This window comes from Lissotriton vulgaris, chromosome 11 (assembly GCF_964263255.1).
Source record: "Lissotriton vulgaris chromosome 11, aLisVul1.2, whole genome shotgun sequence".
In the NCBI taxonomy this organism is placed as follows: domain Eukaryota; kingdom Metazoa; phylum Chordata; class Amphibia; order Caudata; family Salamandridae; genus Lissotriton; species Lissotriton vulgaris.
In genome coordinates, this window is record NC_141699.1 from 155,201,552 (window position 1) to 155,228,286 (window position 26,735).

Below are 26,735 nucleotides of genomic sequence, written 5' to 3' on the forward strand. Positions count from 1 at the left end.
CACGCCCGCCCCTGACCCGGACATCCTACCATGGTATCCGGGTCAGGGAGGGCACCAGCCAATCGGTGGTGGGGCGCGCCCAGGAGGGCACGCCCCACCACCGAGGGGCACAAAGGGAGGGGGCGATCGCCGCGCCGCCATGCGGGCGGGGGGGCCAAGAGCCCCCCCTTTTCATTTGTGTCAGTAACTCCTCAGACCTAACAAGCAGGGCCTGAAAAAAGTGGCTTGAGTGAAGGCGGTTTCTAAAATTTGCGGGCCTATGTAATTAAGGGAGTGGCTTGAACAACAGGTAAAGTAAACCTCTGAGTTCCATAGTGTGACACTATTTACTGACTGTCAATTATTGTTAGCTCTTTAAGATGAAGCTCTATACAAGACTAACATGCGACCGAAAAATTACAAAAAAACAACATTCTGTAAATAGCTAACAATTATGAGGTCCCAAAGGCTGGCGAGACATATTGGCTATGGCAATGCTTGTTTATGTAGTTGGCATTAGAGATTGGGGAGTTAGTGTTGCCCCTGTTACAAGGGTGAGTGCTGAGCATAGCTTTTTCCCCTGAAAATATCGAAATTGTAAAACCTCTGTGTCATTTGTGTCTCACCAGTGCAGATTGAAGTTGCCTAGGGAGATGTTGTTGGCAGGTGAATTTGCACTTTCAGCTTTGCATTCCATAAGTTGTTTAATGACTGATGCCGTATCACCTGGTGGGTGGTAGATGATGTAGAAAATACTAGATATCGTTTCTGATGTTTTTTCATGTTCGCATTTCCAGAAACCTTCCATCTACATAGGCACACACTCCACCTTGGATTACATTTTTGCACCCTTGGGTTCTGGATTGTTTCGAATTGCTCTACAGAAAAACAGCAGAGCAAGGGCAGAAATAAAGACCGAGTACCACACAATTGCTATAAGGCATTGGGACGATTAATCGGGGTTTCGACACCAAACATAGTTTTGCCTATATAGGCACATCATTTCCAGACTGAGCCATCAAGGCATATCCTTCTTTGTCTGTTTTTTAGGTCTAGCCTAGACAGCGCTTGTGCTGTCTGGAAGATCTGTTGTATGTACTTTGTGGGATGTGGAGATCAGCCCTAGTACTTGTCTGCTTCTGTCTTTGCATAGGAACTTTTATTTCTGTTCAACTGCCTCTATTTAACTGTCTTGATAGAAAACGACCAGCAAAGGTCAGTAAAATACCAGAATCACTTTAGGATTTGCTAGATTCTAGGCCATAGAAACTTGTATTTGACGAGTACCCGTAGACAATAATCTTTTTTTCAAATCTTTTATTTTCAGTAATATAACCACAGAAGGGGCAGATTTTATATTAAAAACAAAGCTTTGGACAATACAATTTCCTGTAGAAAGTCAGTATTTCGCTCCATGTGTTCTGATACCTGGCGTGTTTTGTAGTTTTGTGCATAATTTTCCCTCCATATTAAAGAACAGTAAATGTTTCAGCACCCATGCTAATGTGCTGCATAGCTAAATACATATAAGGTCCCAAAGGCGAGACCGATTGCATAGCAAATGCTTGTTTCTGTAAGGAATATTATTAATTTGATGCAGAACACCAGGAATAAGGCACAAATCATGCTGTATGAACTGGAAAGAGAACAAATTCATATAGTTCAGCTAGAAATAGTCAATCTTATTTACCTTGTCAGTGCAGGTCTTGCTGACTAGCAGCCCTCAATTTGTTAAAACTTTGAGACCTTGAACTAAGTGAATATTCTGTCGTCATTCAGTCTTCATTCAGCTAAATATCCTTCAGTCTACAAGGAATCAATAGCAAGAAATGAAAGCAGAGCTCCAAATGAGAGCAGCAGCTTATCAGAAGGCGTTTTGTACATTGCAAGGTATATTGCTCCAAGACCTTTTCCCTTTTTTTGGGCCCAGTCAGAAGGTATATCACCAGAAGCGTGAATCGACACAGGATGAAACCAGTACCATAAATGCAACTAAGGAGTGTGCTTTTCTGCACAAGCACTTTCTGCTCAGGGGCCATGACTACACTGCCTCCTATTCTAGGTCTCAAGGAAGGTAGTTGTCAAGTTATCTTTCCCTATCATCCTTACAGATCCCCTGGGAGCTACCATAAACTACAATGCAAGTTGTGTCAAATTGTAATGATAATGAACAATAACCTAAAAATCTGGCTTGGATCTGGTTCTCTTGAATCTCTATGTTAATAAACCTGATTTAAAGAATGTTAGTCGCCTGGCAAATTTGTAATTCTTTGGCCAACATAGTCCACCTGAAGCGTAACACATTAGAAAATACACGCATGCTATGTGGGCACAGCCTGAATGCAAACTAATAATTTTAATAAGTTGGATACGTTTGATTGACAATATTTATTGTTTAGATTGACACATGGTAATGCAATACTTGCCACTATAAGTTAGAGGTGTACATTTTGTTAAGAGATGATGATGTCTACTTTTTTTTAAAAAAAAATCTTTATTAACATGAAGGCAGAAGATACACCACAAAATCATATTTAGATATCAACAGTACAGTTTTCGCCAGTATTATCAAAGGAAATGATTAAGCAGATCACAGTTTGGCGTGGTGCAGGTATTAACAAAACAGAGGCACGGATGGGTGCCTCTAGTGGCCATCCCGCATAAATTTTAGAACACAGTATAACTCGCCCATTATTCACTCCGTGACCCATCTACCTTCAGTACAGCTACTTGTTCCCAGTAAGTATTAACTTAAAACTATAAAACCCAACTAATGTCATCACTTAACAGTAGGTACCACATGCGTAGATCCAGTCAATACCCATTGCTCGGAATTAGAACACGATCAACGTCACAGCTGCATTCAAGCGCCAACCCAGCCCCCACAGGAGCCCATCACCTAGACCCGTCCCCCTAATCCTCCTCCTCCTCTGAGTCCAGGTCTTCGTCCTCCGGTAAGGGTTCACACGGTTCCCCCCTGTAGATGTTCCAGGGGGCCCAAACCTTGTTCCATTTACGGGGGCAGGCCCATAGCACGTAAACCGCCCTTTCTTTCACCATCAGCAAATCCATATTTCTGGCCCACTTTGCAACAGTAGGCAGTTCTGGGTCACCCCATTTTTGTGCGATGTCTCGCTTGGCCACCGTCACTGCCAACGTGGCCCATATCAGTCCATATCTGTCCAGGTCATTAGGGTCCCAAATGTTCAATAGGCATTGATGATGTCTACTTTTAGCAAATTCCAAAATGTGCATATTAGGTATAATTTTATTCACTTACGCTTTTTATGTGTTTTTTAATTTTTTAGAAATGTCTTTATAGTACCATGATTTATGTTGCAAACTACATGTTAATAAAAGAAATGTGTCCCAAAATGTAATTCTGTAGCGGGGGTGGTTTTCTGTCATTTAGTCATTAAGGGTCTGATTACGTTGCACCATCTGCTGTGGGACCGCCAAACCCGTGGTGAGACCGCCCTCCAGATCGGGCAGTCAGAGAGTGGCAGTCTGTCAGGCTCATAAAGAAGCCTAACAGGCAGACCACCGCTCTCAGATCGCCAACTGCACCTTCCTGCACGGTGTGGCATATAGTGCAGGAACTGGGGGTGCAAAACGAGGTGGGCACTACATGTGCCCCCCACCCACTTGCACCCCCAGGCCTAAAATCTGGCAGGGGGCCCTATTCTTGCCATTCCGCCACCCTTTTCATGGCATGCTCACCATCATGAAAAGGGTGGTGAACTGCCAAATCGGAATATGCTCGGCGTTGTCGGCTGCAGCACCGCCAGCATATTCCTGCCGGGTTGAAGACCACTGGCCCAGCGGGATTCTTAATCCCGGTGGTGCTGGCTGTCTCGTGGCAGTCCGCCCAACACAGTTGTATTACTGTGGGTGGTCCAGCAGTGTGACGGTTGTTGGACCGCCACTGTGACAATGGCGGTCCTTTGGATTGCTGTAGTCTTAATCAGGCCCATAATGTTTAAACTAAAACTAATTATTTTAGCTCCATTAGAATTATTTTTGATAAACCCAACTGTAATAACCAAATAGAGGTAACTAACTTTATATATTGGCAAAGACAGTTTCCAGTAGTTAAATATATATGAATAAACTCATTGAGGAAGAAAGAGGTGCATTGAGAAGCCAATGATTAAAGCTGTATGCCCTAATATATTAGTTTACGCCTTGAACTAACGCCCCTATTTTTGTTCCACCTCTCTGTCGAGTTCCTTGGTTGTGCATTGCAGGTAATGCTAAAGAATATATATATTTTTTCTTTACAGTGTCCTTTTATGGATGAGAGGATATTATGTTTACACAGCAAAATCAAATGTGAAACTCTCAAGTTCTTGGACCAGTAAGTACCCTGCGTTGGTTCTTATGTTATATCTTGTATTACGAATACGCATTCTTTGCGCTGTTGCCCCATGTTCTACTTGCTGACATTTATTGGGGACAAGTACTTTGGAGAGTCTCAAAGCGTAAAATACATGTATGACATGGGACATATTTCTTAAGGATGTTTCTACTAGGATCTTTTTTGGGGATCTCTAGTCTCAACATATAGCTACGTCAATCCTGTGTTTTTTTCCTTCCACCATACATGCCTGCCGTGCCCTGATGTTTTCATAGGACACATTGATTACATGGATGCATTTTAAAGGAGCTCTCAACAGTTTCAAACTCTACAGCTTCTGTTCTTTCTGAGTAAACACAACTTGAGAGACTGCAGGAATAGGAATGAAAGGTCTTATTGGTCCCATGTGCTGCAGCAGACAATCCCGTCGTGTTAAATGCAAGGAGTGATAGAGTTGTAATTAATGTCTAGTGAAAGCTGTGCTCACTTTGCAACTGGGCTACCTACATGCATGAATATAGAAAGAACTAGACATCAGGTAAAGTCAGTAGTATGTACGGGTCCTAAGTACGGGCTGCCCGGAGCTTTACACGCCATGCAGTCAGTCTCTACAGTTTAATGAATCCATCACGCGTTCCCATTGGCAAAGTCCAAGGTTGAAGATTGTTCCAATGCTTATGAGACAGGTTTCCCAACCTATCAGTATTAGAGAGATGGAAGGAGACGAGGCAGAGATTTGGGTTTTTAAAAAAAACACCCAGTCATGCAAAGTTAGTTTATGGAGGGAAGCAGATGCATCCAGGCAAGCCTACCTTTATATTCCAAGAAAAAATTCATCATGCCTTTTAGGGTGTTAACATCTTCATGTTTGTTTTACGAGTGAATGGAAGGAAATGTTTCTACTTAAAAACTTTCTAGTAACAGAAATTGTTACTCAACATCAACTCATTGCATGTAGAGGAAATACACGCTTAAAACAACTGTGTAACATGCACTAAAAAGTCAGTGGATATCTCTCCCACCCTGTGAGTTTCAAAAAGTTACACCAGGAACTTCTGTGCCGAGAAAGGAATGAGCAGCATCTGCACAGCTCCATCCCCTCCATTGCAGTAGTAACATGCCGCTGCATTGTACGCAACCAGGTATTTGTCTTATATTTACATTATAGATGTATTCTCAATGGATCATCAAAAGACACTAGTACCAATAGCCCAACATTGTCTCTCCTCCACTGTTTCAGATTTTCTCTATTGCACCAATTGTACATTTGATGGTATAAATTGTATGGGGTGAGTAAAGACCACCCCTCTTGCGTCTGATGTAATCAGTGACGTTTCAAGAGCAGTGCTGAAGTATAGATGTAAATTCCCATTTCTTTACGGTACCTAATACTGGCATTAAACTCATCGATTGTTCCACATTTACCACATTTTGTCTGGTATAAGGCCTAGGGCCCTGTGAATCCAGGATCACACGGTGTGGGCCTGTGGAAGTGACAATATTAACCCATTCACTAAATCGCATCTCTGGAGTAGAGGCTTGCAAGCCTATATGGAATACACAAAATACATAAAGTATTACACTATGTTGGTACCTATGAATTGCTATTAGGCTGGATGAGAGTCAGTGGCATACATGCATGATTTATGATAGATTGTGCACCAGCCCCATATGATACAGTCAGTTCCAGTCTAACATATGTAGTGTCAGGGAGATATTTCTAGATACATGACTTTTAATATGTTTTCCTTTTGTCAGTTTTTAAGCATGCCAGGTCTTGGCAACGAAATAGGGTGCGACGAGGTGAAGGGTTACTCCTCGGGTAACTCAGAGTGATCACGTCAATAATTTAGGAAGGATTAGACCTCAGGTCATACAAGACCGCAATCATCAATTTAGTCACTGGGCCGCATTGCTGTCCAAGCAGAGGATTGCTGGCCGTCAGGGGATACAGGATATTTTCAAAACACTAGGAGTTCTGAAACGCTGTTAAGACTGGTGCAGAGCAAGTTCCATATGCTTGCCTGACAAGAAAAGGCTGCTCTGTCCTTCAAGCATTTCCATAAAGTCAAACCCCAATATTGGCCATCAAGAGCAAGTTCTAGTGGAACATCAGGGAGCATTTATATCACTTGGATTTTATATGGCACCTCCATGTAGTGCTAGGCTGTTCAGTATAACTATATTATGCAGAGCATGGGTTTTAACCATTCGCACATAAAGCAGTTCTCCTTCTAAAATAATGTCCCTCTGGCTTTATAAGTTGCCTGCTGTTGGTTTTTTATACTTTTATAGTGCTTTACTAAGACATGAAAGATTTGACATTGAATAATTTAGCTACTTTGGTAATACATTACGAAAATGTCTATTGTCTTTGACCGTGATGGCTAAAAAAATCAAAACTTTGGAAGGAACAAAGGCACCAACAGAATACAATAAGAAAATGCTTAGGGATCCACGTTGACGTAATGAGCTTCTGAAAACGTGACAGTGCATCTTGTGTTTTGCTTCTTTAGGCCTGACATCTCCGATGAGTTGAAGGATCTGATCACGCACATGCTCGATAAAAACCCAGAATCTCGGATCACTGTCCCAGAAATTAAGGTAAACCACCCTTCGTCGTATTGGGTTATTCCTCATTCGGTTCCAGGTTGCATACAATTTTCTTTGTAATCAGCATATTTTGTTGGCAACGTACTCTCATCGATGTGATTCTAAATGTAAATGTTTAGCTTTTTATATAGAACTTAGTAATTGGATTTAGCCTATGATTAAGTGCTTTATATTTAATATGAAGGGAAACTGAGGTGCAGGGGTTGGAGAAGTGTGGCTCAAATGGTTAGAGCGGCAGACCTTGATGCAGAGCTCGGGCCAGGGACCAGGGTTCGATTCCTGCCTCGACGGGTCTCGGGCTCATAAATTCCTCTGACCTGATATTCTCGCCACAGCGCCTATTCTAGTCATGGGCCCCACGCTGCAACTCTGGGCAATAGCTTGCTTAATCTCCACAATGGCCCCCAACAGCGCTGGGGATGCCTGGTTTCACCAAGGGGGTGTCCAGGAGTAGACACTTCACAAGGAAAGCCAGGAAGGGTTCCTCAGCGGTATGAGTACAAGCGCCGGGAGACCCTTGGTAGCTGTGCGCTATACAAGTACAAAATATTTACATTTACATTCCCAATCAGAAGTGATGTAGCTTGGCAGTTCTGTCTGGACGTTTGCTATTCGAACAGGACCAAATATGACTTGTATTTGACTGGTCTCTGTCTAGAGAGTAAAAACGATGCTCTGAAAGATGTCCAGCGCGATCGCCGATGCCTGAGATTAATTCAAACATTCCATCCATCACCTTGTTGTTTGTTGCTGTTGATGCCCTAAGGGAAACAGGTATGCCCAGACGTGGTTCCCATGTGAACACTGTGTCACAGGATTCAAGGTATGCGTCACTCACAAGGTACAAGTAGGCCGAAACTGGTCTGGAGTTGCAGGTGTTCCTGTCTGGAGGCGACTGGCCTGGCAGTTTAGGCTGGACTGTCCCTATTACAGTAAGACTAGGGCTGATATGAATAAGGTTGTTCTCAATACTGGAGAAGTGAGCCAAACATATAACAGGTTCTAGCTGATATTAATTTAAGCATTCCACTCATCAATTTTGTGCTTTTCTGCATTTAGTCAGTTTTTTCTATATGCACGGGTTGGCCATTCACACTTAAATCAGGGTTTTTGCAATGTTTTTGTTACTTACAGGGAAATTCTATGACTTGCGAGTTAACAGTGCAGCACAGTTTCAGTCTTTGTAATGCTTTCAAATGGAAGTCTAATTTGATACAAGACTTGAGTGATGAGTCACTTGTGAGGAAATGCTGAAGAAAGTGTACTCTGAGGCACAAAACACGCTGGAGTAGCATGGATGACACCGCATACAGCCAATAGCACTACATGGGTATTAAAATGCCACAAGTGCCAATAACATTACACAACACTCCTTTTGTCCACTGGGTATTAATAACTCCTGTAATACTGCACTTTAGTGACCTAAAGAAATGCCTTATTTTTCATAGGAAATGGAGGTAGGCCCAATTTTCAAATCTTTTCTGTGAGTTATGTCTTACTTTAGGCTCAGGGTGAATTACTACTGAATTTCTAGATCTCATTTTCTTGGTATTTGTGTCTTACTCCTGTCAAATGTGCAAATTACTCCTTGGTATTAAGGACCAGTTCACAATGCTTACTCCTGAAATTCCCTACCTCATTCTCTGAGTAGTGTCTTACCTTATGCTTAGGAATGACTTACTCATTGAGTTCCAGATGAAAGATTTGCTAAATCAAGGAAGACATTTTGTGGATTAGGGACCCAAACCAGCTTGTCTTTCTCCTTAGACACAACTACTCGCAAAAAAAGCTATATGAATCTGTCCCTTAGATGCAAATTCACAATTATTTGTAGGGGTGGGTGAAGATTTCCACTCTGCCGGTGGAGTTCACAATGTTTTGCTCACTCTACACAAAGTACCGCAAAATTCCCCGAAGCCGAGCAGCGTTTTTTTCTTGTACGCCACTCGCCAATGTTACGTTGGCAAGCACGAGCAAGAAAAACCGCACGCTAGACCATCTCCCAGCGAGATTTCACTATCCTGGTGGTCATGGCATGTAAACCTGCCATTTTCGCTTGCGTTGAATAATCTGCCACTCGAGTCGAATATCTACTCACTGGCAGAAAGAAACAGCGCCCTCTGGTGCGACGCGTAGTGCGATTCTCGCTGATTTTACAGTGTGGGACAAATCCCGGTGCTAAAAATCAGCACGAGCAGTGCAACACACCGCACTCCACTACTCGCGAAACTGGGTAGCATGGAGGAGTTTTTCGGGCACTTCACAGAGTTCTGCATTGCAGAACTCCGAAAACTCCACTCAGGCCTAAATATTTCACACATTGCAGTGCAGCAAGGGAACTTGCTGTGTTGCGTAAAAGGGAGAGTGCAGAAATACTTCATATTCATAAAGATATAGCACATTTCTGCTCTCTCACTGGGCTGCCTAGCGCCAATGAAGGCCCCCTTGCACAATTGTGCAAGGGTGCCTGTGTTAAGGGCTGGTTTGTTTTTGTGCAAGAAGAAACACCTTCCTGCACAAAAACAACCATTAGAGACATATTCCTCTTTTTATGTGTATTGCAGAATGCAGGACAGATGGAAAGATGAAGTAACAAGGAGAAATAAAGATATTTCTTCTTGCTACCTTGCTCTCGATCGACCGCCTTTATGACGCCAGTGTTATCCAGCTTCCTTTGAAGGAACTCCTTTAACCAGGATTCGAGCATTCTTTGAAAGTTTCCCCTGGCATTGTATTTATTTGGAGTTTCCAGGCAGTTGTCCCTTTCGTTTTACCATGGAGGGCTAAACAAACTTATTGCAGATATCGTGGCTCCAGCCTTTCTTGACAAAGTGGTTTCCTGGATCTATATCTGTGTGACTTTCGGGCACACATCACTCAAGGATTGAGTCTCTTAGTATCCCTACGCACTGTTCTTAATCAGGAACGGATGGTTATCTTGAGCTAGCGAATTTCTTTTTTTTAACTTTGGTCTAAGGAAGAGTTTCTTATGGCCACAGACCCCCAAGACAGTCTCTTCAGCCCTGAAGTTCACACTGAATTATATTACAAATCTATGATGACTAGATTCGGGTCACAAATAATTTAAGAAGCATAACATGCGCGCCCTGATGAAGGAATTTACATTAACGTCCTTGGTACTTTGCGATACGCGCGTAGGTGCTTTTCTGTCTTGTATGCTACAGTTGTGAATTGTCTAGTTCCCTGTTGCTTGTAATGTCTGATGTTTTTCTATTTGCCAATGTATTTTGGATTATTTGTTTGTCTTCTTTGTAACTGTGTCTTTGCTGTTGGACTCATATAGTGTGAACCAGTATTTTTTTAGTATTTTTTTTAATTTTGTAAATTATGGGCTGTCTAGACGAGATTAGATCTTTGTGATGTGTTCTTTGTATTTTTACTAAATGAATTCATGTATGTGTTCTATTTTATATCTTTACTATTTTTTAAAAAAAGACAATGATGAAATATTGAATAATGAAAAATAAATAATGAAATCTAATTGAGCTGTTATGTGGGTGGAATTTGTCTATATCTTGGAACTCTTGTCCTAATTTTATTGCGAGTTGGGGGCTTTCTTTACATGTTACTCAGTACATTTCTTCTTGCTACGCCTCCATTGGGTAGATACCCCACTGTGGTGCAAAAACTGATTTCCAAATCTTTGTAAAACTGGGTTTGTGTCAAAATACATGGGTGAATGAATGGGAACGCTGATGATCCACCCAGGTAACACCTGCCTGATGCAAAGTAACACACGGCAGCACTATACACTGCGTGGCTTTGTAAACGACAAAAAGGATTTTGCATCAGGGCTGCGCCCAAAAGTGATGCAACCCTGACGCAAAATCATAGTAAATCTGGGCTTTAATGTTTTTACTATGCACATCAGGGCAGGTTTTGCCTTAAATCGGAACCCCAAGGAATTTTGCATTTGGAATTTATTGGAGCCTAATTCCATTTATGGTGAATGCTGTTATCCATTTCTGGGCTGAGAGACCAGAGACGGAACGACTGTCAAGAGCAAAATACCTGTGTTTTGTGCATCCCATTTCATGTTGTGCCGTACACTGAGATTTGTTCTGGCTTGTTTTGGGGGTGCAATGTTACATCATATATATCTTTAGTGCCTTCCATGATTAGCTCTGTAATGCAGGTCGCCCATTTGCGTTCAGGAAGACCAGACCCATTCCATATATTCAGTTTAATCATTCAGTAGCTAAATGATTTCGATTTACATTAATTGCATGAAAATGTATGTTATCTGGATATCCTGAAAATCTTTGGGATTTTCAGAATATCCAGATAAGATAAATTTGCATACAGTTAATTTATTGGAATCTATGAATCCATGTTAAAGACTCTACATGTGAAAAGATTTGACATAAGGGGAAAGGACAGGGAGGTTGAACCCAGCACCTACTTTCAAGAGGATTAAATTAGTCAGGTGACACTGCTAGAATGTTTTGATGCTTATCCTGCAAATTTGTATCCTAACATGCTACCAACCAGTAAAAAGGCTTACTCCTGTCACCGCATGAGTGGAAAACCCACATAGGATTGGGAGAAAAGCTCTTTTGTGGGCAACACATTATATTTTACAAAACTGTATTCAGGCACACTTATCTCAATAATTTCCCGATAATAACATAATGAGCCAGACAGAAGCTAGAAACACCCCCCCCCCCGCAAGCAATACATAATAACAAACACACAACAGCTATTGCATTACCTAGCATATGCATACAAAATTCTGCTTTATGTACAACCACAAACAAAACCTAATTCCAAAATCGTTGTTAATTTTATTTTTATTTTAATCACATCTGATAATATATAATTTGAATTTACAAAAGTACAAAAGTAATACAATCACAAAAAACCTCATTACACTACAACCTCAAAAACATTTACAACAGTGGATATTTAAAAATGTTGCGCTGGAGATTTACCAACAAATATATGTTGCAGTAAAATGTACTTGATGGTAAGTGGAAACAGCAGTACGTTTATCTAGGAATTAGCAGAAGAGCATTTTCTTACTTAAGTTTAATTTTAGTTTGCTCCAGCTACAAATGCTCCAAACTCTTTCGTAAATGGAATGTTTCCTGATAGCAGATACATTCATATGTGGACAAAAAGTAAATATTACATAATTGCTGCTTCGATGGACACATTGGTGCATATATAACATAGTTCATGGCTGTTACTAAAACTCAGAAAAATGTTATGAGAAAATGTGCATACTTCTCCACAAGATAACTGTGCACATTAAATCATGTAAATATTACTGCTTCTGTGCTGATATGGGTATTTATATAGAGGGGTTTTCTCCAGTCAATACAACCTTACCAAGTGCTGTGTGAATTTGTGTACTTAAAAGTTAATTTCAGTTTTATTCTATATTTATATAAAAAAAATTCTCCTTTCAACCTTTGACTTATCCCTCTTCTCTCTGACTCATCCCCAAACCTTTCTAACTACTACGAACCCACAAACATCCTTCTCAAACTTTACCCTACTTTTTTAGCCATGTTACCCAACTAACGGGCACACGCAATAACTACTTACAACAACAACTTACTACTTCCCCTCTCAAATATACTCCCAACGTTCTATCCCAAACTCTAAACGCTACTTATCACACAAGAAATCAAAAGCACAAACCTAACACAACTATTGCAGAAAGGAAAGAAAAAATATTAATCTGATAACTATTAACCTCCAATCTTGGGTTCCAGAATAGCGTGCTACTCGTCGCAAATCGTTTTAATGCTTCGTCACGGGTAGCATGCACTATATAAATTCAATTTACAATTAAAATTACAAATGCTTTTGTTACCTTAAGTAAATTGGTGAATGGTTAATATATTTTCATTTGTAAAAGAAAAAACGAAAACCAATAACATCACATTAATGTACACCAGTGAATAGTGACTTATAAAACCCTGCAATAAGACTATTCTCTCTGGTTTAATAATGGTACATCTCAGTTTCTTTTTCAATTTAAAGAGCCATTTGCTTTACTAAACGCTTCCCACTTATGAATACCTAAAGAGACCAGACATGTCAGGTGCATTTACAGAAGAAGGAAGCACAGTGATCAAAAAGCAATGCTCGCCTGTGCTCAAGATCAATCAGACGTGTTCTGTCCGCGTTCAAGCCTTGCTTGCCTTTGATCTCCATCATTAAACAAGCATTGAAGCAGCCACAGCCAGCAGTGAGGTAGTTATTGCATCAATCCTGGAAAGCCTTTATCTGGTCGAGAGCTGCCCTTGTTACCGAAATATGGCACTCTCCTCCCCTCTTCCTTGCGCTGCTGCTGAAATCAGCTGGAATGTGCCTCGAAGACAACTTTGCACCATAATGCAAGGGTGTCTACCGCAAGTCTAGCATAGGTTTTGTACTGGAAGGGTAGCCTTCCAGTACAAAATACTATGCATAGACTGACTTTAACCCTTTTCCCTCTTTGCATTTCTCCTTCGTTGCGCCTACTTCAAAAGGGCACCGTTTTCTGACGCTAAACCCTGTCTACTTGATTTAGTAAATAGGGTTTAGTGTCAGAAACCTTCTGTGGCTTTATGCTCCACCCATGGTATGCCTCCTTGGTGCTAAGTAATGCAAAGCAGCGCTATGAGCGGCTTTGAGTGACTTTCAGGATATTTCCAGCACTAAACAAGTTTAGCACTGGGAAGTAAATCGGAAACAATTATTTTGCACCAATTGCGTAAAATCTTAGTAAATCTCCCCCTAGGTGTACAAAAATGTGTGACTTTACCTTTAGTAAATCGGTCTCCAAGTTCTATAGACCGTTCTCAATTGCTCATTTTTGTTATGTAATGTATATAGATTCTTTTAAAGTGCTTGATCGCCTCAGCTGGTTTCAAGGCGCTTTCAATAAAAGGATGATGATAAGAGGCTCCTGACTGCTTATTGAACAGGAGCGATGCGTCCATATTGACTAGCTGAGAGCATATTTCCTAAAACAATTTCTCAGCATCTGAAAACAGGTACATTGCCATGGATGCAGTGGTACACCGACAGAGAGACTTAAATGACACCTCGCCTCCATAGGCAGCCAATTGAGAGAGCATAAAAGAGGGAAAAATTGACAGACATTTTGGTTCACTGTTGCATTTTTGATCAAACGTAATTTATTTAGTAATGCTTTGTAACTTACAATGATCTAAAGCTGCTGCTCTCCGGCTGTCAGGCATAAGATAGACTAAAATCTTGATTATCCTGTTGGGTCTCTGTCGATGGCTGCTGCTATCTTTTCCTCCTTCTTTTTACTTTCTGAGCAACAAGGTATAACGTCACTGCCATTTATTTTGTATGATTGTTCAATTAAAAGAAATTTAAAAAAAAGATAGATTACAATCAGTTCAAGTTACTTTAGAATGAAGTGGCAGACAGAAGTAGCAGCACTGACCTGCGCTTTCATATACTAAGACTAGAGTCAAATTTGACACCTAGATTCTTAGCTAGATGTACTGCACTAGGGCGGACACTCCTATTACATGCCCAATCCTCTCTCACCTCAATATAATCTCTGCTATCTTGTGCAAGTTGAGCCTCATCTAGTGGGGCCATCCACTCCCTGACCTACTCCATTACTTGCCTATTCATAAGTCATTAGCATCCGTAGGAAAGAGAAAGCCATGGGACTGGATGAGTCTGGCATGAAGCTCACCATAGATGTTGAAGAGGCAGAGAGACATTAGGAGCCTTGAGGAATCCCACATGAGGGGGTGTGTGTATCCATAGCATCTGGGTTTGTCAGATAGAAAGGAGCTAAATCAACTTGGGCTCCACCATCTTGCAACCTCTCTTGGCCAACACTATGGCTCACAGTGTCAAATTCCACTGATAAGTTAGTGAAAATCAGGGTACTCTCACTACCTCTGTGATCTGGCTTGCCTGGATCTACCCAGACCTACTGGCCTTCCAGAAGGATACCATCACAGCCTCGCTCTGCTCTCTGCCTTTCATAGGTATCCAGTGAAATACTGTAATATTCAAAAGGGGTGCCTCAGATGATGCTTGTGAGAGCAGTGATGCTGAGACAAAATATACCTTAATGCACAGCTAAAAATAGAATGTATTGCTTTATTCTTTGCTTGCAGGAGTCCCAAAATTGTAGCAGTAAGCGACAGCGTCGCAAAGAAAACCATAAACCATGCCTCACTGATAGACATGGGAGCCCCTACTAATCAGTAATCCACAGAGAGTATTTGGAAATGTTATGTTATATGGGATTTGTAGCGCGCATAATTACTCTTGAGTATCCTGGCGCGATATGGTCTCAGACATGCGGCTAGAAAGAAAATTAAGAAGCTTGTTTAAAAAGATGAGTTTTGAGAAGTTTCTTAAAACAGCGGAAATCCTGGGTGTGACGCAGCAAGACAGGAAGGGCATTCCAAAGAGTGGCTACTTTGACTGAAAGTGTCTGGCCACCCATCCTAGAGCGACGAAAGAGGGGGGTAGCCATCAGCCGATGGGAAGCAGATCGTAAGGATCGCCGAGGTGTGTAAAAGGCCACCCTTTTCTTGATGTAGGAGGGTCCTATGTCGCGCAAAGCTCTATGAGCTAAAATGAGAGCCTTGAACTGCACCCGCTGGACCACGGGCAGCCAGTGAAGGTCACGCAAGTGTGATCTAATACTTGATCTCTTGGAGATGTTAAATAAGAGTCTGGCCACTGCGTTCTGGATTAATTGCAGTTTGTTCACCAAATATCCAGGAATGCCAAGAAAAAGCGCATTGGCATAGTCCAGGCGGGACATGATAAGCGCCCGAGCCACCATTTCTTTGGCCGGCTGGGGGAGCAAAGGGAAGAATCTGCTAAGAGATTTGAGAGTACCAAAGCAGACACCCGTTAGTCTCTTGATGTGTTCCGAGAACCCGAGATCCTCCCCAAACCAGATTCCGAGGTTCTTAGCCGGACCACCCTCAGAGAGTGGGCAGGGGAAATCAGGAGGCCACAAGGGTTCTGTAAAGAAAGGAGGAAATTGGCCGTAGGGCAACATTTCTGATTTCCCCTCGTTGCACTTAAGTTTGGCCTGTGCAAGCCATGTGAACACGGCAGCTAGACACCTTTGTGCCATCTCCGTGCACAGGTCAGGGCCATTCCAGGTAAACAGAAGCTGGGTGTCGTCAGCGTAAGCCATGATTTTGGCACCCAGCTCTTCAGCCAGGGAGATCAGTGGAGTCAAATAGATGTTAAAAAGCTGAGGGCTCAAAGTCGAGCCCTGAGGAACTCCAGTCAAGACCTCCCTGCATGAGGATGAGAAGGGAGGCATCCAGACCTGCTGGGAACGGGTGTTCAAAAAGATTCCAACCAGGCCCACACTGCACCAGAGAGGCCGATGGCAGAAAGGCGGGAGAGAAGAAGCTGGTGAGGTACCATGTCGAAGGCAGCAGAGAGGTCCAATAGAATCAGAGCCGCTCGGCAGCCCCCATCCAGGCATTCCCTAATTGCCTCCGTCATCTCCACCAGCGCAGTCTCTGTGCTGTAAGATGATCTGAAGCTTGACTGTGCCGGATGTAGAGTCCCAGAGGTTTCCACAAAGGCATCCAGTTGACGAAAAACCACCTTCTCACAAACTTTGTCCAATGCTGGTAGTAAGGATATGGGACGATAGTTAGCTGGTGCTAAAGGGTCTGCTGAGATAATGTAGTGACCCGGTTAAGTCGCCTTGCGAGTTAGAAAATTGAGTCATTAAGAATTCAACTGACAAAGTGACACTCAGGAACGTGTGTACATATATTATTTTGTTATCCTAATTAAGGTATCAATTCATTACTTTTTTCTGGTAAATGATATGGAAGTGTGTATATATGTGCACATATATATATTTTAGTTAGTCATATCTACCCCCCTCTCTCTCTCTCTTTATATATAATTTCCAAAATTGTCCCCAGGCAAAGACGCACCTCTCGTACGAGTAAACCTTTTTAATTAAGGCTAAAATAAATCTGGTATTTGCATTGAATAGTTTCCTTTGCCTTAACGCATTTCGGACTTCCTAGTCATTGTTCCCAGGATGATGATTGACTTTACAAAAACGCTTCCACAAAACCTTAATTTACATGTAAATTAGCAATATTGCCCTCCACTGGACTTCCCAGGTGAGTTTTCCATTTTGTTGCATGTTGGGATTTGTGGCTCTGTAGCGTAAATTGTATCCCTTCAGTGGGTTTGCATTACCCAACATTATTTCTTCATAATGTCCAAAGCCTTCCAGTGGGATTATCAATGTCATGTGCCCAACTTGTCCAAGTTTGTTTTTCATTGCTAAATCTGACGTTCCATTTCCCAGAAATAAACAGTTCAAAGCCAGGACAGACCCACATTCAATAATTGTGCTGGTGCAGTCTTCACAGCAGGACTGCCGTCATAAATCATTTCTGAAATGTTCCCCAGACAAAGACACACTCCTCATACAGGTTAACTTTATATATCTATATGTATATATATGTGTGTGTGTGTGTATATATATATATATATATATATATATATATATATATATATATATATATATATTCCATCCTCCAGGTAAGCCCTTGGCACAGCATAATTTATTTCATCACTTGCCAGCAGACGAGAAAACAGGTGCAGTTTTCAAAAAAGTTCTTTTCAGACAGACGCGTTTCAGGATACCTAACATCCTTTCTTCAGTGGCTTTCAGCAGGGGAATGAAAGCGCTGTTTCCGAGTGCACTACATTGCCCAGATGGCTTTGCAAAGAGCCACGCCCACTGAGGCAGGTAATTGGACTATTAAAATGTGCACTCGGATTTTCTCCCACCCACAGGGACAACTGTAGTCCTGCCCACTTTACAGCGGGCACGAAAACAGATGAAAAGTCTGCTCCCAGTGAGTGGGAGCAGTTCCCCTGCTCCTACCGGCTGGGAGCGGACTTACTGTTTGCTTTTGCTTGGTCGGAGCTGTCAAAGCTCCCGCCAAGCAAGAGCAAACATCTATGTCCCGGGGGTGGGCACCCCATACATAGGGAGCCGGCCCAGGGGGTGGCGGTCCCCAAGGCCATTAATAGCTCCAGGAGGAGGGCCATGCAGCTCCCTCCTTTCTTATTTCAGGGTTGCACTAGGGAATTGCTGGTCCCCGGGCCAAGGAGGTCTCTCATGGCCCAGAGGAGGTGGAGGTTCCAGGCCGTTAAGGGCAATAGATGGGGGTCCACACAGCCCCGGCTGAATTTATTAATAAAGCCCCTGGGAGGTAGTGGTCCCCGGAGCTCTTGAGAGCGTCAGGAGTGGGCCCATGTGGCTCCCCTCCAATAAAGATAACAATTAGCCTGCCCCGGGGAGGTGGTAGTCCCTGTGGCCAAGATTGGGCATGGGGAGGGGGCAGCGTGAGCCCCCCCCCCCATATTATATATAATAATTAGCCCCACTGATCTGGCTCACCCGGGGGGTCAAATACAAACAAGCATGCAAGACAGCGCTTATTTTTTTAAAAAAAACATTTGCGAAGGTTTGCAAATTTTCACGAGTTTTGCAGCAAATTGTTTAAAAAAATGCGTTTTGGCACTGGCGGGGTACCTGGGACAACCCACCCCCAGACCTAAGGGGTCAAGGTATTCCTACCCTGCCCCCTTCTCTTTGACCCTTTTGTTGTGGACTTGGCTGAATCCGAGTCTCAAACTGGCTGCCAACACTTCCTGTTTGAAGTGTTGGCAGCCAATCAGATCTATGCACAAGATCGGGTGGATTCTTGGAGGGTCCGCATCTCTAAATATTCAAATTTGGTTTTCTTCAAATATCTCTCGAAATCATAAAAAGCACGCTTTCTGGACCAAGATCTAGCTTTCTGCCAAATGTAGTGTATTTCCATTCAGCGGCTTGGTATGTAGTTGTGTCTAAAAGCACAATGGGAATTTGCATGGGAAAAATGCGCTTTGGGACCCTCCTTTTTTCTCAGCCCCTGCTTGACCCCGAAACTTTCCAGACAACAGCTGAACTCAGGTGCATACTAGTTTTGAAACATTTTTGAAGATTTGTCAAATGGAGCCAAAGTTATTGGCAAAACAAAAACCACTTTTCCTATGGAAACTAGGTCCTAACTATAACTACACACTGGCGACCGCCAGTAGGTAATGGAGAGAGAGAGAGTTGTAGATATGACTAACTGTAATAGATATGCACACATATATACACACTACCATATCATTAATTAGCAGAAAGTAATATATAGTATATATCCAGTAGTGACATTATAGTTAGGTAAAGTCACACAAGAACTAACATATAAAAATTGAAAAAACACTGACATGTTCCACTTATAGTACAGTGAGTTAACAATACCGTGTACCCCATCACGCACTGCTTATGATATCACATGTTGTATCACTCATGACATGTTAGATGACATCGCTCATGACATCACAAATGGCATCACAGGTAGCATAACATCATTGATGACATCATCCAATTAATGTGACAGTGTGCAATAGGCTTTTTGTCCTGCAAGTTTTTCAGCAGGCTACACCTAGGGCCAATTTTCTATCACCGCTCACATGGTAATGGCCATAACCTTTCTTAATATGCAGGATGCAGAGCATATCCGTCAACTCACCCACATTTAGTATAAGTTCTCCTTTGTTTATTGGTATTTAAAATCAAAATAGCTCTGTAGACCATAATGGGATCAGCAACTTATTAAACCGTACAAAAAGTGTTTGATCTTTATATACTTTAGACACACAATTTTAAGTCAAGAGCTTCACATTTATGCATTAGCCACTGATAAGGCACATACAGTGAAGCCCTTTAGATAAATGTCTGTACTTTGTAAAAAATACACTATACACATTCCTGATATGAGCAGAATGTTGTACAATCTTAGAATAAAGCTTACAATCAGACTGCAAGTTAATCTATTGTAAACAGAAGCTTTAGCTTTCCTCACGTATTTTTGGCAGCAGCCCTTGAATTTAGGCCACAACCTATTTCAAATATGTATCTGTAACTCAGACTAGTTGTGCTTAGTCTCTAACTTGTTAACATGGAATACTGATTACAATCAAAACTTAACTGGTAGGTAAAATGTGCATTAGATAGCTTTTACCATACTGAACCAGACTTGTATCCTCAGCTAAGCTATTTCTATTCTATGCATGCAGGCATTTACATATAGTAATTCTATGCTGTATATGATAATGATTGTAGGCCCTTTACTACCAGCTTTGGCCCTCATGTACAAGGCACAGGACGTTATAAAAAGGCACAGGCGTTATTAAAAGTGACACAGGAAGGTCACTTTTAATAACGCTCCTATGGCGCACATTGCAGTGCAATATCTAAAAGGTCACGTAAAGCAACCCTGCGTGGCTTTTCATGGCCTTGTAGATATGGTTTGAGGCAAAGCAGCGCAAGTCACTGCGTTGACTCACACTGCAATGGGGAGGCTGCCATGGTCGTTATGGTGGGTGTGCCCTCGTAACACGCATGGCATTTGACACATATCCAGATTTACAAGGGTCTGTAAACCTGGGAATATGTGAAAAGCCTACGCCTCCCAAGGGGAGAAAAAGAGGAAGCGCAACGAGGAGAAGGAACTTTACTTCTCCTTGTTTTTTCCTCTTTTTATCTGTGCTGCATTCAGCAGCATTAATAGAAGGAGGAAACACCTCCATTGATTGTTTATGTGCAGGAAGGTGTTCTTTGTATTATTCTTTAACACGTTGGGCCCGATTCACAGAACTAACTTAAGACAAAATCCTAAACTTACTACTTTTGGTATTCACAGAAGTTAGGATTTTGTCTTAAGTTTGTCTTAAGACAGACTTAAGTTAGGATTTTGTCTTAAGTTTGTCTTAAGTCTGTCTTAAGTTTGTCCTAAGACAAACTTAAGACAAAATCCTAACTTCTGTGAATACCAAAAGTTTAGGACTTTGTCTTAAGTTAGTTCTGTGAATCGGCCCCAATGTTTTGCAGTGTTCAAACATGCACCCACAACCCCAGGTTTACCTCTTCATACCCAACCCGAGCACCTGTTTCAATGCAAATTTTGCTTCCCAATTTTGTGGAAAAATTGCAAGAAAAAAATATTTTGGTAATCAAAATTAGCAAATTTCTAAAATGTGATGCGCACACAGCTGTTGTTTTGAATTTGGGAAACCTACTTATTTTTTCCAAATTTCAGACAATGTACAAATTAAAAAAATTGTGAACTGTCATAAATTTCCACATTTTTATCGGGTGGAGGCTCCAGTATGTTGCATCGGTTGGTGGTTGCAGAGTGGGACAGTTACATAGCAGGGGAATGCAGTAAATTATTAAAACACAGACGTTAACTGCAAAAAACACAGTTGAAGGTTAGTTATGGGTCAGTGAAGACAAAACCTAAGTACAAATTAAAAATGCCAGTTACGGTATGCAACATACAACACACACCATAACAGAACATATCATTACAACCAGAACACACCATTCAATCGTGTGCATTTTTTCTTGTTCGTTTGGTCTTCTTTATGAATTGGGGTATGTACTTTCATTTGCAGTCTACACATTCCGGCTCTGTATTTATCACTTCAATGAAGGGCAGATTTGCCTACTGTGCATTTCTTGGGAAAATCATGAGGGATTTTTGATTTGGAAGAGAAAGTGTGGGTGAAGAGTCAATTAAAAAATGGGTAAAAAATTTCTATAGTTTGGCATCCTAGAAATAGTGATGGTTGGGTATTAGACCTTGAATATTGAATAGGTATATCGTTATTTTTCAGATATTTTGCTGCATTTAGGGCTAAATGTTCTGCACTGTCCTGTTGCATTATGATGAGCTCTTTGTCTCTCTTATTCTTAAGTTAAAGTTTAATACTTCTCTTGTTATCTTGTGGAGGTGCATCCTTGGGTAAGCAAACATGGAGCCGAACCACTGCCGAGTGAAGACGAGAACTGCACCCTCATTGAAGTGACCGAGGAAGAGGTAGAAAACTCGGTGAAGCATATTCCCAGCTTGGCCACAGTGGTGAGTACCAGGAAACTGCTGTCTGTTTAGTCATTCCATGTGGTACCTTTAGTTACGGTAGATATTGGTAGCTATTTATAGAACCGTAGGAGTATCTGTGGTCGTCTTTCTGTCACCTTGGGTTGGTCTTTTAAAATTAGCTTACCAGCTGAGCTCAAGAGCACATTAAGGTAAATGTTCAGATACAGCAATCAAATACGCCAAGCCACCCTTGTCCCACGCATAATGGGCCAGAATCACAAAGGTAAACTGAGACGAAAGTCTAACTTAATGACTTTCGGTATTCACAAAGGGCATTTACGAGTAGCAAAGTTAGACTTTTGCTCAGTTTAACTTAAGTTTTGGTCCTAAGTTTATCTGAGACCAAAAGTCTAGTCTCAGTAAAACAGAAGTCTGTGGGGCTTATTTATGGGCTCTTGTGTCACTTTGCGCCTCTGGTGCGTCACTTTTTGTGACACGCCAGCATTGTAAAATGTGCGCTATGTTGTACCATATTTACAAAGTATGTATTTATGTATGTATGTATAAACCATTTTATAACGCGCTCCGTTACTTGAGAGTATCCTGGCGCGATATGGGAGAGACAAAAGGCAATGCAGCAGAAAAAACCTCTTAGATTATACTCTTGAATAAATGTGTTTTTAAATTTTTCTTGAATAGCGCCAAAGTGACGCATCCAGGTAGGTGCGTCACTTTGTAAATCTCTGTGCCAGGTATAATGTATGCGGGGACGTTCCGACGCAAGAAAGGGTTGTAGAAGTGATGCAGTTCAATGGATAGTCACTCAGTGGACCATTTGTTGTGAAGACTGATCTCGGTGAGGTTACAACTCATTGAGGTTCCGCTAACACTCGATGAAAGAGAGTTTGAAATATGTAATTGTTGACAGTAGAGCCCAGGGCCTTCCGAAAGCCATCCACAGCTTTCCATTATGGAAAAAAATATTATAATGCACATAGCTTTCATTAACCTTTATTGCATATCCATTTCTCTTCAGATTTTGGTGAAGACGATGCTCCGAAAGCGATCTTTTGGAAACCCATTTGATGGAAGCAAGAAAGAGGATAGGTCTTTGTCGGTCCATGGAAATTACTCCATGTAAGTGTGATCACCGCTAATACTGAGTGAAACTAAAAGTCAGCATAAAATGCAAATTAAGTATTTAGTTGATGTTTGAATGAAAATTGATTTTTGTGCATTATGCCTGCTGCTTTCTCCCAATGAATCAGATCTTCCAATAATTTACGTTTTCTATTTTGACCAAATATGCACAGTCATTTCAATGTTTTTTGTGCATTCTCACGTCATTTCCCTCCATAATTCTAGAAAAAAACAAGTCAGGAAATGTGAAATATTGCATCAGTCATAGCAGTCAAAGGTAAACCATCATTAATCTGGAGATGCCTCATGCTTGTATTTCGAATGTATGCAACTCGGTATTTTCAGATGCATGTGCCAGAATGTGTGATTCAATGCAAGAGAAGCTCTGAATAAAGAGGGATGGACAGATGATTCTACTGTGTTCTAAATCTTCAAAACACTTTGCCTGGTGGTGCTTTCTCTATAAAAGATGGCTTATCTTTGAATCTGGAAATTTCAGACAATTTGAACATTATCAAAGAAATTAAAATAACAAATACATCAGTAGTAAAAGAAAAACATGGCATACAGACTCAACTCTGAGATACGTGATTGGTTTGAAATTAGTCCCAAGATGGCTGCCAAGTTAGAACAGAATTTGTGTTGCTCCAATATCCAGTTCTAACACAAAGAGTTTGTAGGCAATCGCCTAGGGCAGCACTAGCAGATTGCCCTTTAGAGCATCAAACGTGGCCCAGTATCTAGAGGAAGTGGCTGACAAAAGGCCATACAAATCCTGCAACTAGCCATGGTGCGACTCTCAGATCACTCTACCTAGCGCCAAGACGCCTCGGCATAAGTGCGCTCTACAAATACCTTCAGTCAGTCAGTCAGTCAGTCAGTCATCATCATCATCATCATCATGATCATCATTTATTCGATAATTTACAATCATAAAAGACACAATACATACATAAAAGTGTCAATAAAAGGGATAACACCCTAAAAAACATGCATTTCATACAAAATTAATACCAACATTATCGAAGTCCTAACGCATCTATAATAGTTAAGATAAAGAAAATCAATCAGATATAGTGTTTCCCTACAGTTAGTCTCTGGAGGAAGGCCAATTCACATTAGGACACTCAGGTACTAAATGTAATTCCCCAACAGCCTCCAATTTTTCCTCCTCGGTGCCCAGGACTGACTCAAGAATTTCGCAGTGGCAATAACAATGTCTGCATGCATGTTCCTTATCAGGATGCTCATGGCTGTCATACAAGATCTAGTGCCAAGATTGGAACACAATGGCTTGAGCTACCTACAACCGGGGCCTTTATAAGCCGGACACACGAAGAGTAAGTGAGTTAATGACTCTTCCTGGGTCAAGTCATAAAAAAGTCAAGTCATAAAATTTGTATAGCGCACTACATACCCAGAGGGTTTCAAGGCGCTTAGGGAGGGGAGGAGGATTATTTGTCAAATATCCACGTTTTAAGCTGCTTTCTGAACGCTAGGTGGTTCTGGGTGAGGCGAAGGTAAGCGGGGAGTGAGTTCCATGTTTTAGCAGCCAGGTATGAGAAGGATCTGCCTCCCATGGTGGTCTTGTTGATGCGGGGTACAGTGGCGAGGGCTTGGCTGGAAGAACGAAGTTGGCGGGAGGGGGTGTAGAAGGACATTCGAGAGTTGAGGCAATCTGGTCCGATGTCGTAGAGTGATTTGTGTGCGTGGGTAAGCAGTCGGAAAGTGATTCTCTTATTGATGGGTAGCCAGTGGAGGTCTTTAAGGTGACCAGAGATGTGTTCGTTGCGTGGGATGTCTAATATGAGCCTGGCTGAGGCGTTTTGGATTCGTTGGAGTTTCTTCTGGAGTTTAGCGGTGGTACCTGCGTAGAGGGTGTTTCCGTAGTCCAGTCGGCTCGTGACCAGAGCGTGGGTGACTGTTTTCCTTGTTTCGGAGGGGATCCAGCGAAATGTTTTTCTGAGCATGCGAAGAATGTTGAAGCAGGAAGAGGATACGGCGCTGACTTGTCTGTTCATTGAGAGTGAAGAATCCAGGATGACTCCAAGGTTCCGTGCGTGGTCTGTCGGGATGGGTGCTTTTCCGAGGGCTTCCGGCCACCAGGAGTCGTCCCAAGCGGAGGGGGATGTGCCTAAGATGAGGACTTCTGTTTTGTCTGAGTTCAGTTTCAGACGGCTTTGTTTCATCCATTCGGCAACTTCTTTCATTCTTTCGTGTAGGTTTGTTTTGGCGGTGCTGGGATCATTGGTGAGGGAAAGGATCAGTTGAGTGTCATCCGCGTAAGAGATGATGTTGAGGTTGTGTTGGCGTGCGATGGCCGCGAGGGGGCTCATGTATACGTTGAAGAGGGTGGGACTGAGTGAGGATCCTTGAGGTACGCCGCAGATGACTTCAGAGGCCTCGGACTTGAATGGAGGAAGGCGGACTCTCTGGGTTCTTCCGGTGAGGAACGAGGTGATCCATTCAAGTGCTTTTCCTTGAATTCCGATGTTATTGAGGCGTTGTAGAAGGGTGCTATGGCAGACTGTGTCGAATGCTGCAGAGAGGTCGAGGAGGATGAGGGCGACTGTGTCTCCATTGTCCAGTAGAGTTCGAATGTCGTCTGTTGCTGCGATGAGGGCGGTCTCAGTGCTGTGTTTTGCTCGGAAGCCAGATTGTGAGGGGTCGAGGGATTTGTTGGCTTCGAGGAAGGCGGCGAGCTGGTTGTTGACGGCTTTCTCGATGACTTTGGCTGGGAATGGAAGAAGTGAGATGGGGCGGTAATTTTTGAGTTCGGTGGGGTCCGCTGTTGGTTTTTTCAGAAGGGCGGTGAGTTCAGCGTGAGTTCAAAAAGGATAATTGACATTCATGGGCTGTTTCCATTTAGCAACGAAAGATCTTAAGGTAAGAGTACCCACACGGAATTGGTGATATAGTTTCCTATCACTAGTTTTAGTAATCAAATTCCAGTATGGTTCTGCTTTCGGTGCAAACTTGTGATCTAAGAAGATACCTGTAAGCGAGGTACTACCCACCGCGGACAGGGTCTTTCTAGTAATCATATCCCAATAAAGCACTTTAAAATCATTTTAGTTGGGAAAAGTGTTTCCTATTGGGTCGTCCCACAAGTGACTAAGCCCCATTTCCTTCAGATTGTACTTGATCTTCTGCAACCATTTAATTTTAGAAGATAAATCAGCACTCCTGATGTGCATTAATGCACTCGCATACGGTGCCAGTTCTGGGGTGGTCCAAAGCCTCCTCCAATAAGCTATTGGTCTAAAACCTGCGACCTCATCAAGGGCGATGCAGCCCAAATCTAAGAGCAAAGGCTTCATGGGTGTAGATTGTAGGAGTGCAGTCAGAGATCTCAGGAACTTATTTTGTGCTTGTACTAGGGTTAATAGATTTTCGAACCCCCAGAGTTCGGCGCCATATATAATGGAAGCTTTAATTTTCCCATTATAAATAGCTACTGCTGGCCCTATAGGTTTTGTATGTGACAGTCGATGTTCCTTTAATAGGGCTCCAACCAACTGATTATGCCTGAGAACTAAGACATCAAATTGGGAAACCTAATTCATCTTCCTACGCATAGTTACCCCTAGATAGGTAAATGTATCAGTCTGTTCCAATAGTACGTTACCCAGTGCTACCCTAACCTTGACACATTTGTGCCTATGTAATACCATGAACTTGGTTTTGTCGACGTTTAC

The 26,735-nt window shown here is 42.1% G+C and overlaps 1 protein-coding gene across 4 annotated transcripts in view; it reads left to right on the forward strand.

The window, feature by feature from the left end:
- CAMKK2 (calcium/calmodulin dependent protein kinase kinase 2) overlaps window positions 1-26,735 on the forward strand; it is a 360,738-nt gene that overhangs the window by 313,264 nt on the left and 20,739 nt on the right. For 2 of the 4 annotated variants that reach the window (XM_086943001.1, XM_086943002.1), the window contains exons 12-15: window positions 4,263-4,336; window positions 6,853-6,940; window positions 21,808-21,936; window positions 22,934-23,034. In XM_086943001.1, coding sequence (XP_086799127.1) covers window positions 4,263-4,336; window positions 6,853-6,940; window positions 21,808-21,936; window positions 22,934-23,034 — 392 coding nt within the window. Of the gene's footprint in view, window positions 1-4,262; window positions 4,337-6,852; window positions 6,941-21,807; window positions 21,937-22,933; window positions 23,035-23,262; window positions 23,315-26,735 lie in introns of all 4 variants that reach the window. The other 2 variants (XM_086943004.1, XM_086943003.1) reach the window with 2 other exon arrangements.